Source organism: Zalophus californianus, chromosome 5, assembly GCF_009762305.2.
Source record: "Zalophus californianus isolate mZalCal1 chromosome 5, mZalCal1.pri.v2, whole genome shotgun sequence".
Taxonomy (NCBI): Eukaryota; Metazoa; Chordata; class Mammalia; order Carnivora; family Otariidae; genus Zalophus; species Zalophus californianus.
This window is the reverse complement of record NC_045599.1, coordinates 50355953-50369188: the sequence shown is the minus strand read 5'-3', so window position 1 is coordinate 50369188 and position 13236 is coordinate 50355953. Positions and strand designations below refer to the sequence as shown.

Here is a 13236-nt window from a genome sequence, read left to right as displayed (position 1 = left end):
GGAGCTAACACCAAAAAACCACCTTTTATAATTTCACCTAGAACAATCATTTCTCTCTCTCTCTCTCTCTCTTTTTTTAATATTTGAGAGAGACAGAAAAAGAGAGAGAGAAAGAGAGGACCCTAGCACAGGGAGGGACAGAGGGAGACAGAGAGAATCCCAGGCAGACTCCCTGCTGAACACAGACCCTAAATGGGGCTTAATCCCACAATCCTGAGATCCATGACCAAGCTAAAATCAAGAGTTGGACGCTTAACTGACTGAGCCACTGAGATGCCCATAGAACAATCACTTCTGATGCACACAAGAGTATGCTATACCATCAAACGAAATACAAAACTGACCTTGTTATCCAGAGTTAAACTCCTCTGTAGGGATTGGGAGTTAAGAAATAGTACCCTCCATTTCTTCTGATGACAGAGAGAAACAGACCAAGTAATTTTAAAAGATGAATAAAAATGGAACATGAAACATTTTTTTCCGGTGTTTAAATCAGCATAATCTGAAAGGAAGAATCTATGAGTGTCTTTGTGAGAATTCGTTTCAAGAATATGTGCCTATCCACAAATCAGAAACACAGTGACCAAGTCTGTCAAAAGAAAAATGTGAATAAAGAGTTCTAGAACAAATTATATACTGATGACAACTTTAAAATTCCAGTGTTTCTGTAGTAAGAGGGAAAGACAAGACTGGAGCTGAAAAGGACCTCTTATTTCAACACACGTGAAAATCACAGAGGCTATAATCCACCTAGTAAGAAGCCAAGACAGAGTTCAGGCCTCCCAACCCCTCCACCAATACTCAGCCACTATTCATAAAATTACCAGAATTCCTGCAACCCATTTCCACTGACAGCAGCATTTTCCTAAGCACCAGTGAGTACAGCCCAATATCACTGTTAATGTTTTAAGGCTCAGTATCAATATTTCCTCTGAAATTAAAATAATTCCTTTAAACATGTGGCCAATGGCTTACTGCTACAAGTGCGATTGTAATAACTGAAAATTATCCTAGAATTCATTTTCCCAAAGCCAACCAGAAAATAAAAATCAGTTTATAGTTTAAAACCTTCATTTGTAGAAACTCACTCAGCCCATTAACTGATGACCTAAAACTCAGGATCAGAGCTTTAAATCTTAGCTCTGACCTTAAGTTCTACAGACAGACTCTTCAGCCAAACTCTTCATGCCAAAGGCATAGAGATCTATCTGCTAAGTAGTCTTTTCATTAATGATTATTCGTTTATTCTTGTCACATCGTCTAAGGTTCTGTGCTACGTTCGTAGATAGATCAAGAGGCTGGGACCTTAAGGACTGCAGAGTGTAACACCGAGAAGGTCACTCAGCTACAGCTACAGCATGGTAGTGTGGACCAACTGAATTACTAAGCTTTAAAAGACTGTGGTAAAAGTTCAATGAAGAAATGCATGTAAAACCCTCAGAATGATGTCTTGACACACAATATGCCTCAAATGCAATTTTGTGCCATATATTACTGTCCACCATACACCATGCACTGTTCCTGGTGCAGGGATTTGACTTGATTGGACACTGTTCCCCCTCAGAGGAACTCACAGTCTAGTGGGGGAGAGAGATTAATTATCAACGATACCACAAAACAACTGTACTAAATGGGCAGGAGAAAACAAATGAAGTATCAGAAAAGGCTATGCAAACTCTGAAGTCCTGTACAAATATTAACAGCACAGACAAGATCTGGAATAACCCAGGAACAAAGAGATGCAGCACAACCCTCAGAAAAAGAACTTCTCCTATCTTCAACTTTTTTAATTTAAGTATAGTTGAGGCACATGTTACATTAGTCTCACGTGTACAACATAATGAGCTATCTTCAACCTTTAACAGTGCACGCACTTTTACCCTCACCCTCTACCTCCTCTGACGCACTTTCACACCTTCAATAGTTTTCGAAGATGATTGATGCCCAAAGGGAGAGCCCTAAAGCATGACAAGATGTCAAATCATAAAAAAAAAAAAAAAAAAAAGGACCTTGTTCACAGAATAGTAAGGCAGGAAAACCACACCAGGACATTATAGGGAAAACAAAGTGAGAACAAAAAGAGCTTTTAAGTTTTTGGTGAAGCCTACAATTTCACAACCAAAAAAGGCTTTCCCCCCAAACATTCTATTCAACTGAAGGTTTACTACAATCTTCCAACTAACATGGTTTGTCATGTTCTTTTTAAAATTCCAACAGCCACGCTTCAGAAGGGGAAGAAAGAAAAAATGCCAAAACATCAAGTTGCTTCTCTACAGGTGTAACTCCTCCCAGCTGATCTTACTCCCTAATTTTAAAACTGTTACCCTCAGCTTGCCCCAGGTGGAAATGTTCTAATTTCAACAGTCCAACTCCTAAAATTAAAAGTAATGTTGACTCTTTAATAAAATTAAGAGAGTTCCAACTTGTAATTTCCATTTTATCTCTTCTTCAAATAGCAATTTTGCACCGTTGTCTAAAAGCCATCCATCACCACAGATTAAAACTAGTTCTAAAAGGTCTTAGAACCACTCAGACCCTATTTCTCTTACTAGCCAGCAGTCAACAGCTAATGAGGGTAACTTAGTCAATGTCTGTAGAACAAAACACCAAGAAATTCCAAAGACATTAAGTGGTTCATTAAATAAAATCCACAAAAGTAGTATCTCAAACAATAGATACATAAATTAAAGGACCAATACACAGAGCAAAGAGAAGGCAGTCTTTCCTTATTTGACAAGCCATTTGCAGCTCCTCCTCTGTAGCTTTCTGATGCACACAATAATCAATCTTTAAACGAAAGCCATACCAACTTAACCCTATGCTTCTACTCACTAGTCACAAGAGAGCCACAAAAATGAAAGGACAGCCTTTTCTTGAGTCTTCCTGATAGGTACTCTACTCATGTAAGAGTGTGAAGTTCTCTTTTGATCAAACTTTTCAACAGTGACCTCTCTCCAAACAAGCATCTCCGGCAGCCCTTCTGTCTGGAGCAATTCTCCCCTCCTCCTCTTGGCTGCACCTGAGGGAGAATCCCCACAGCTGCCCTTTTAAAACAAGCCTGAGGTGATGATGACTTCAAATAAGCCTCAAACCATATCAAGTAAGCTTCAGATGATTTCAACTAAGCACTCCAACTAAAACTAAGGGAGTAACAAAGCAGATTTTCTGAGTTTATGTTACGTGTATAGGAGCTAGACACCCTCCTAACAGATATGATTTATTCATAAAAAAGCTGTTTGTGAAAATAATCCCTTAACCTTTATACACAAAATAGATTTCATCACCACTGCATCCCATTTCAACACTTTAATGCAGCTTAGGTAGCAATGATTACCCTAAGAAGCAATTTTAAATTTGTAACTTATAATCAAAGTCCCAATGACATGTACAGTGACATAAGATTTTAACCAATTCTAACCCAATTTTATTTTCCTTCCACTGATGATGCACTGGAGCTCTTCCTACAGTGAAAAGGTATATTCATCTCTGCCTAAAGAAATGCCTAAAAAACAAATGTTAACACCAGAAGCCAGAGATATGATGGTATTATTTCCAAAGAAGCATAGAAAGGCACAAAATCATCAGCCAGGAGTGAACTACATACCTACCTTCTCAGCTTATCAAAAAAAAAAAAAAACAAAACAAAACTGACCAGGGGTGCTGGGTGGCTCAGTCATTAAGCATCTGCCTTCAGCTCAGGTCATGATCCCAGAGTCCTGGGATCAAGCCCCACATCTGGCTCCCTGCTGGGCGGGAAGCCTGCTTCTCCCTCTCCCACTCCCCCATTTGTGTTCCCTCTCTCGCTGTGTCTCTGTCAAATAAATAAATAAAATCTTTTAAAAAAAATTTAAAAAAAAGGAACTAAGTTCTAAGACAGAGGCCAAAAGACCCACATCTGATGTGAGTTTATTAATGTACATTCCACTACCCAAACTAAATAAGGTGCACCTGTGAGCTTGCCAGCCACTGAAAATACCACCAAATTACAAAGAATAATAAAATTAAATTTTCATTTTCCACATGATAGCCTATGAAATTAGTTAAGAAAGCCAATTTGTCAGTATTTCCACTCTCCCTCCCACATCTCTCTCTCCCACATCTCTACCTCTCCCCAGCCCCCAATATCAGTACAAACCACTTGGGCTGAAAGGTTCAGTGGAAGTAAGTACCATAATCAAAATTATATCGACTGTGTCCAAGAAAGGAATTGATGGGCTGGCAAAAGAGTACAAGCTTAGGGTACAAATTCATAGGCTCTCACAGACACATGGGAGACAGTTATGAATTCAAATCATTAAATAAGCAATGAATGCTCTTCATTAAGAGAAGTGGGGGGGTCCACCAGAAACTGCACACAAGTTCTATACATTGAAGTGTGACTTAACTGCATGTGTGCCGCTGGCCACGGTCCTGAACCAACATTTTACCTTCAGAGGAGGGATTTGCTCTCCTATCTATCCTTCCCAGGGATTATGAACAAGTGTGCTGAGTGTGTGAGAGAGTGTGCTGAGACAGGCATAGAGAGGGAAAGAGACAAGTACACAGAAGCTGCTGAGGATACGACTTCTGCTGAATCTTATGCTTTAACCCAAAACAACAGTACCAGATTTAAAAAAAAAAAAAAAAATCAGACAAAATATTGGAAACGTAAGAGAACAAGAATCTCTGAACTGAACAATGCAAAGTTATATAAATAGCGACCTGAACAGGTGCGTAGGGCAGCGCACCAAGTTGGTGAGAGGGAAACAAACTGCAGTCCCTGCACCAGCTCTTGAGTTATATGAAGTGCTCCGAGATTATTTTTATTTTTGCCTTAAAGGTTGACATGTTTACACTGCCCCCAAAGGAAGAAAACAAATGGGGGGGGGGAGGGGGAGGCCACAATTTACATACATGAATTCTTGCACTTTTTAAAAATATGATCACACTTCCAACAGATCTCCTCTCTGCGAAACTGGGGTGGCCCCTCGAACACCTGCCTTGTCCCACCTGACCCTAATGCTTATATGAACCAAAGCTGGCTTCCAGAAAAATCATTTGACGTGTCTTGTTACTGCCTTCTCAGCCTCCAAATCATTACCTACGACGCTTAAGCTCATGGTCATCTCACCAGCCTCTCTACATGGTTGACATGCTGCCTTCTGACTAAATCCCTGGGCACAGCTAGTAATTTACATGTGCACAGAGTCTTTTAGGATATTATTTAATAAATGATCACTAAGAGCAGGTTCCATGAGTAAAAGAGAGATAGTATCTTAATAGAAGGGTTAATGAACCATACACCATAGAGCTTTCCTGTTAGTACATTATAAGAAATGCTCTATGAAATTAAAAGTGATAACTATGTCACATATCTACCTACTCATGAATGAAAGGGCCTGTGAGGTCTAACAACAAAACATGCTGGTAGCATACTCCATCAGGGAAAGGACCTCTAGGCTTTTAACTATTCTTGGCTTTGGTGTGGACATCGTGCATAAACCAGCTCTTCCATACTCAGTAGTAATAACAAATGCTATTACGGAATGCATACTATGTGACAGCCATCATCCTGGGGACTCTATAAAACGTCTCATTAATTCTCATGACAACCCTCTGCAATGAACACCGTCATGCCCATTTTACAGATGAGGAAGCAGTCTCAGCATTAATAATCTTTCCAAAGTCACACAACCTGTAAGTGGCTGAACTGATGTCATTAGTCTGTACCTTCAGGCACTACTGACCCTGACCCCTAGAGCAGAGAAAAACTGGCTGCTAGCCCTGATGAGATAAAGGAGAGGAGGACAAGCCCTTTCCAGACAACACTACAGATTGTGATAATGGGATTATAAATGGCATGGGGTTTCTTCCATTTAAAAAGCATAATCATCTTTTCTAAGATATAAATGTGCACGCATGCATACGCATACACTGCACTCGGTTTTTTCCAATGCCACGCCACCTTGTTATGGATCCTCCTCACTGTGAGAAATTTTCTTTTCTTTTTTTTTAAGATGTTATTTATTTATTTGCCAGAGAGAGAAAGTACAAGCAGGGGGAGTGGCAGGCAGGACCCTGGGATCATAACCCGAGCCGAAGGCAGACGCTTAACTGACAAGCCACCCAGGCGTCCCTGTGAGAAATTTTCTAACAAGTTCTTTCTACAGTTTATCATGTTTGCACTCCGTATTACAGTTCTTCCATATCCCTCCTTAAAGGGACAAACTGAGAAACAACTGGATTCACTCATACGTAGTATCCACTAAGTCTGAGGGAATACACAGCTTTATCACTGACTGTAAAACAGTGGCAAAATATAAATACTTGACTTTTCCCTAGAACACTTCAGACCAGAGGTGGAAAGGGCAAAAGTCCTTAGTTCTCTGATGCTGACCCTTCCTCCTCTAGAAAAATACAAGCAAACAAGCTAGACTCTCATAATGTGTATTAGCTCACAAACACCACACTTCCCATCAACAGGGAAGCTCATACAATCTAAGGGCAATTTCACCTTGTATTCACCTTGGGTAAATGTTTTCCTGCAATTTACTGTGGAAATGAACGACTGAAAGGCCCTCTTCTCAGTCACCATTCCCGTTAATAAAGTTTTTCCTCCAAGAAAATAATAGGCTCAAGGCAACATGACAGTGAAAAGGAACATTAATACTCACACTACCATAATCTCTTGAAGAGCTAAATTCTTCTTCTACGACATGTCCGATGGGCTGATCTGGAGAACCTAAACTACCAGGAATGAGCCCCTGTCCCATGTACACACCATTTATTAAGATGCCCTCTTCTAGGTCAGCAACTCCAACCCTGAAACGTTTTAGGGCTACACAAGCAGTTCCCAACAGCTGGGCTTCATGCTTCCCACCTTCCCAAAACACAAATCTTATCATACCACTTCCTTGATTCAATCCTTCAATGGCTCCCAGTACCCTTGGAATGAAGTCCAAAAGGTTCTGGATGACCTACAGCAACTCTCTCAAGCATCATCTGATGCTATGCTCCCTCCTCCATGCAAAACAACCTACAGACCCACCATACTCTCTCCTGCTTCACAGCCTCCTGCTCTCTGCATCGCTCTGAACCCTTCCCTCCTCCGAGCTATTTCCCACTCATCTGTTAGGTCTCAGCTCAAATATCACCTCTTCTGTGAGGCACTTCTCACCTCCCAGATTAAATGAGTTACATGATACGGACACACTCCCTCACAGTCTGCTCCTCTGTATCCATTTATCACCTTTGAAACCAACTAATAATTGTATGTTTAGGGACTATCTCCTCCAACTACACTAGAAGCTTTGTGAGATCCAAGCTATCTCTGTCTCATCCACTCTCAGCCCCTTAACGCTGAGGCTGGTGCCTCATAAGAGTCTCATGCAATATATATTGCTTGACTGATTCTCTGAACTCATGGCTCTCTTAAATAGTGAGCCAAAAAAGGAGACTAAATAATAAATGCACCAAGATTTATGCACTACTTTTGTTCAAATTATGTAGCTGCTGTGATTAATAAAATACAAACTCAAGAAAAGTTTTACTGAGGGGCGCCTAGGTGCCTCAGTCGGTTAAGTGGCTACCTTCGGCTCAGATCGTGAGCTCGGGGTCCTGGGATCAAGCCCTGAGTCAGGCTCTGCGCTCAGCAGGGAGTCTGCTCCTCCCTCTCCCTCTGTCCCCACTCTACCCCTCCCCATGGTCATTCCCGCGTGCGTGCACGCTCTCTCAAATAAACAAAATCTTTTAAAAAAAGAGAGAGAGAGAGAAGTTTTACTGAATCCATGGTTGCTTTTTGCTATTTCTTTTCTCAACCAATCAACACCAGAAATTCATCTGCTACACCACTATCATGTGCAGGAATCCCACACACACCCAAACTTTGCTAAAAGCAGTACTCAAATTCAAACACTACACAAACACAAAGACGTCCCATAACCATGCCTATTGTAACACAGGAAACTATTTCCCAACATATGTCAACAAAACAAACCCTTTAGTGTCACAGAGTATAAATGAGCCACTTTATATCAAGTTGAAAATCCTTTCAACCACTAAGACTTGTTTTCGGCCATTCTAAGAATCCTTCAAAGTTTCAAGTTCTAATACACACTGTGAAAAGGAGACTTAATACACAAGTCCCTTCAAAGATATTTTGAATAGAACCTCAGTGATTTGGCTTTGTTCAAAATTTACCTGGATCTTGGGCATCTGGGTGGCTCAGTTGGTTGAGTATTGGACTCTTGATTTCGGCTCAGGTCATGATCTCAGGGTTGTGAGATCCAGCCCTGCATCAGACTCCATGCTGGACATGGGGCCTGCTTGAGAGTCTCTCCTTGTCCCTCTGCCCTGTCCTCCCCATTCTCCCCTTCTCAAAAAACAAAACCAAAAACAAAAAACCTGGATCCATGAGGTATTTTTATTAAGAGATCTAGAGGTCTGAGCATAACACACAACAGACAAAAACAAATGAATACACATACAGTCACCCTTCAATCAAATGCACAACTATTTTCAAAGATGTCATTTTTTTCCTTATTCATTCAACACATATTCACTGCGTCCCTACAGTATTAGAGGTACTGTGCTAGGCATACAGAACAAAATCCCTGTCCTCGAGTTCAGCAAAACAGCAAATAGCACCTGAGTACTTCACTAGTGCTGTCACCAGTTGCTTAGGGAGAGGACAGGGCAAAGTGCCTAAAAGTCTATCTGAGAAATGTGATCAGAGGAACAGTCCTCCAATCTAGATCACTGTAGATTGACAGAGCCCACTACCCCTCAAAACCCACAGACTCCAAATGCACATGCTTAAGAAAGCAGCAGAGGGAGTCAGATGCAGTTTATTAAACCAAATGATATGCCCCATCTCTAACTCTCCACTGTTTCACTTTAAGTACAAAAGAACTACAGTCCGTACCTTCTTAAACCATTGCTTTTAAGCACCAAAAGCGTAAAGGGCTGATTTAAGTCTATAATCCTTAGTAAGTTCACACACATACTGATAGTAAGATAAAATATAAAATACTACAAGACACTACTAGATATATTCAAATCAGCTTTAACAAGGTTGCCAAAAAAATTAGCACCGCAATTACACGGTGCTAATTTTTAACAAGTGACGCAGTAAGTTACTGTAAAAAGAAAAAACACACTTTGGAAAGCGAGGACTCTCCCAAGCTAGACATAACAATTTCAAAATCTAAATGAACCTCTTCCCATTTTATGGGTTGCACTTAAGCCTTTTAATGCTTTATACTCAGGGCCTTGCTGTAGTATAACTAACATTACACTAACTTTGCCCTGCCATAATACAACCTGATACAAATAAAATGTTTCCCAGCTTATGCTAATAAAATGAGAATAACCTGAACAGACACAGCCTCAGGTTCTCTCAAAGCAGCAGGTTATTTACGTATAAATAAAAATAAGCCAGCCCAAGCTCATACTTCCATTTCACAAAATTTCCATCACAAATTAACTTGAAAAATTAGTATTTACTTAGCACTTAATGTTATATGTTAGATACCATGCTAGGATTAAATTAAATGGCATGTATAAAATGCCCAACTCTTATCATTATTATTCCCATTTAAAGGTGCAAAAACCAGGGCTTACATGAGCTGAATGGTCCACAATCCCACATCTAGCTAATGTGGCAGCGCTGGGACACAAACCTAGGTCTTCGCACTAAACTTAGTGTTTGTAACCTGACTCAACCCTCTCGAACGGTGTTTATAGCTACGTGCATTTTCTCAAGAGCAGGTGGAGAGCTTACATTAGATTCTCAAAGAAGCCCACAATCCCCACAAAAGTTAAAAATATCACTGCACCATATGATCACCTGTGTGGGGAAAAAAACAAACAAAACAGAAAAAGCGCACTGGACTTCAAGGCCTTTCACCAAGACTCTTAACTTCTGTACTCCCGGAGAGGTAAAAACTCCACAGTTACAGTTGCACTTTAAAATCCTCAGAGCAAGTCAAGATTTCCACTCCTGGATAATTTCCAGTAACCCCTGCCACAGAGTAACTTACACAATAAATTGCAATACTGTATCAGTTTACATCCAATTCTGAGATTTCACAATACTGACCAATGTTATTGAGTCATTCCACTTTCCAAAATGTGTTTCCATCAACCAGTCCTCACTGCATTGCCTGTGAAATAAGTTATCATTATATGCACTTCCAAGAAAGTCAAACACAGTCACTCTAAGGCCAGGCAAAAAATCAGCTACAGAATCAGGATCCAAAGTGAGAAGTTCCCTACTCCCCCCCTCCCCAAGATATGCAAGACCATGTCATTTACACCAAACCACCCTCTCCTAGCTACAGAGAAAACAGTGGGCATCTTTTCTACTAATGACAACACTAAATGAGAATCCAGTGGTAAATCACTGAGTTAGGGCATACCCCCAGCTGCCCAATGACAAGTGTGCTCCTCCTGAAAGTTGAGGCAGGTATCACAGGGTAACACCTGGCACATGTCTGGCATCTTCAAAATGAGAGGCAACCATTGAGAGACCCTGACAGCTCTGTGGTAGGTGTGGCACTCAGCTTAACTCCTGGCATCCTGTCCCTGTCCCTAGGATCAATCTGAATGATCCATCCCTCCTAAATTCCTGATCAGCAAAAAAAAAAAAAAAAAAAAAAAAGTATTCATGTGGAAATAAACTTGACCTTGAAGTTAACTGGTTCAAACCCCTCATTCTACAGATAAAACTGAACGTCCGAGGAATGCAACAATTCACCCAAGGCCTCACAACTCAGGAGCAGGGACAGTTCTAGAAAGGTCTCCAGACACCTGTCCAGGATCCTTACAATCCTCCTGGGCATTGGGAAATCAGTCGGGGTTACTGTCAGAAGGCTGGCCATTGACCTGACAGCAAGAACTTCACTCCTCCACCTCGTGCCAGATCCATTCTTTGCGTCCAGACTGAGGTCCCTGGGGGCCAACGTCAGGACACCGACCTCAACTTGCTTATTCTGCGAGACAAAGACAATTACTTATTAAAGCTAACCCCATCGGAGAGGAGAAAAATAGGATTCTGACACTGAAGAATTAACTTCACAAGGAGTCTATGTTAGAATGATGTTTTATTTATAACCCTGCCTGACCAAGATGACTTCCGCGCAACCACCCTCCAAAGCAAACAATCTTAAAGATAATGAAGAACCCTACGCTTCCTGTGCTCCAAAGGCCGAAAAAAAAAAAAAAAAAAAAAAAAAAAAGGAAAGCAGTGGAGAGGACACCGAAGTCATATGCTCAACGTGTCGGGACGCGACCCACAAGTTTTGGAAGAACGTACTTCCAAGAAACTAGGATGGACACAGCCCCCCTCCCCCGCCCCCAAAGAAAATGAGAGGTTCTCTATCCAGTTTGAGGATCAGTGTGCATCTAGACACCCGGGAACAATCCGAATGGGCGCTGCAGGCGGGCATGTCAACGCCGCGGACGGAGAGCTGAGAGTCCCCCTCTCTCAGAAGACCGACGCTGCGCGGAGCAGCCAAAACCTCCCGCAGGGGATCCCGGGGGGGGGGGGGGGGCGCGTCACTGACACGCCTCCGCGCAACTCCGCGGGTACTGCTCCCACTAGTCCGCCAGGACCCACACACCATCTCTTCCCCTCACACCCATCCCCTCACCACATTCCCCCTCGGCCCGACAGCTTCGGCGGGAAGCAACGCCCACTTCGGAAAACGAGCTCTTAGTTGTGGGGACAAACTAGGCGTCTCGATCACATGCATTCCCAGATCCACCGTAGCAGATACAGACATTAAGGAGTTTGCTGCTTTGACACCTTGAAAAGCACACTATCAGCCAGCACCTGAAGACACACACACAACAGAGGTAAGAGCCACGGGAAGTCAATAACCCACCGGGAGGCTCCTAACTGCCATCACCCCGGCCTCGAAGGGCACCTGGGTCCCTCCCACTCCTCATGCCCCGGTGTGCCCTGCCACCAGCCGCGCGCGGGGCGGAGAGCTGAGGTCTCCCGATAGCCGGGACCCGGAGGGGGAGCGGGGGAAGGCGGGGCCCACCTCCTCATCCTGCTCCTCCTGGGACGCGCTGCTGCCCCGGGGCGCGGGTGGCGCGGTTCCTCCGGAGAGCTGCGGCGGCGGCGCACAGACTCCAAGCTCAAGTACCACGCGCGCGGGAGCCCAAGCGACGGGCTGCCGGGCGCCGCCCCGCGGCGGCGGCAACCGCGGCTGCTGCTCGCCGGAGAAGCCGCCGGGCTCCCCTTCCTCCGACAGAGTTTCTGAGCCCGAGGAGGACTCGGCCGAGGAAGCGCCGGGCGAGGACGCGGCGGCCACCGCAGGGGCGGGAGCTCCCGGGCCGTGGCCGCTGCAGCCGCGAGGTACCGGCTCCGCCGCCTCCGAAACTTTCTCCCCCATTTCCCTCTCGCGCCCAAAGTGCGGCCCGAGGGGCGGCGGGGACGCGGCGCGCACTCAGCGTCTCCAGGGAAAGCTGCGGGCTGCGCGGCTCCAGGTCGCTCTTGCTGACGCTCCCGGGCTGCGGGGAGCCCCGCCGGCGACTACATGGCCGCAGCACGGCCGCCTGAGACCGCCGCCAAGTTATCAGCCGCCCAGACTTGGCGGCCGACGGGGGCTCCTGCGCGCGAATACAGGCCAGCTCGAGTCCGCGCTCTACGTTCCACAACCCTTGTGCGCTGCGCCCGCGCGGCCGGGACTGCGGCTTCGCCAGCAAAACCTGCCTCCGGGCAGGAGCGGGGCCGGCGGAGGAGACGGGCAGCCCAGAGAGCCAATGGCAGGGCAGGCGCGCCGGTGGGCGGAGGCTGCGGCGCCCCCGGCCGCACGGGCGTCAGGTAGGGAAGGCGGGGCCGAGGCTCGGACTACTGGATCGCGCCCGAGCGCTTGGGGCCCCAGGGACTCGGGGGAGGCGGGGGGGGGGGGGGGGAACCCTGGAGGGTGGGAGTGGAACCCGGAGTCGGAGCCAAAGGCTGGAATTCCGAACTTGGCGGGGGAGCGGCTGGCCGTCCTTGGAACGCAGTGAAGAGACGGCTGAGGGGGCGGTGAGACCTTGAAGAAGAACTGGACTTTGTTTCAAAAAAGTAAAATCGAGAAAACGGACCAGAAGAAAAGTAGTAGGACTTTAGGAGTAAATACTTTAGGAGGAATACACACACGCTTGCTGGAGGAGAAAGGAGGAAACTTCGTGCTATACTGACTGAGTAGATCTAAACGGGACTGATAACCAATCCGGAATTCTTCATTTAAACTCCTTAGGCCT

At 44.6% G+C, this 13236-nt stretch overlaps 1 protein-coding gene across 1 annotated transcript in view; it reads right to left on the bottom strand.

Annotated features, from left to right (window-relative positions):
* The window catches only part of MAST4 (microtubule associated serine/threonine kinase family member 4), a 575892-nt gene extending 563229 nt beyond the window's left edge, over positions 1-12663 (bottom strand). The window contains exon 1 of the mRNA XM_027604891.2: positions 12027-12663. Within this exon, the coding sequence (XP_027460692.2) occupies positions 12027-12380 (354 nt within the window). The 5' untranslated portion in view covers positions 12381-12663. The remainder of the gene's footprint in view (positions 1-12026) is intronic.
* Positions 12664-13236: the final 573 nt, after the last annotated feature.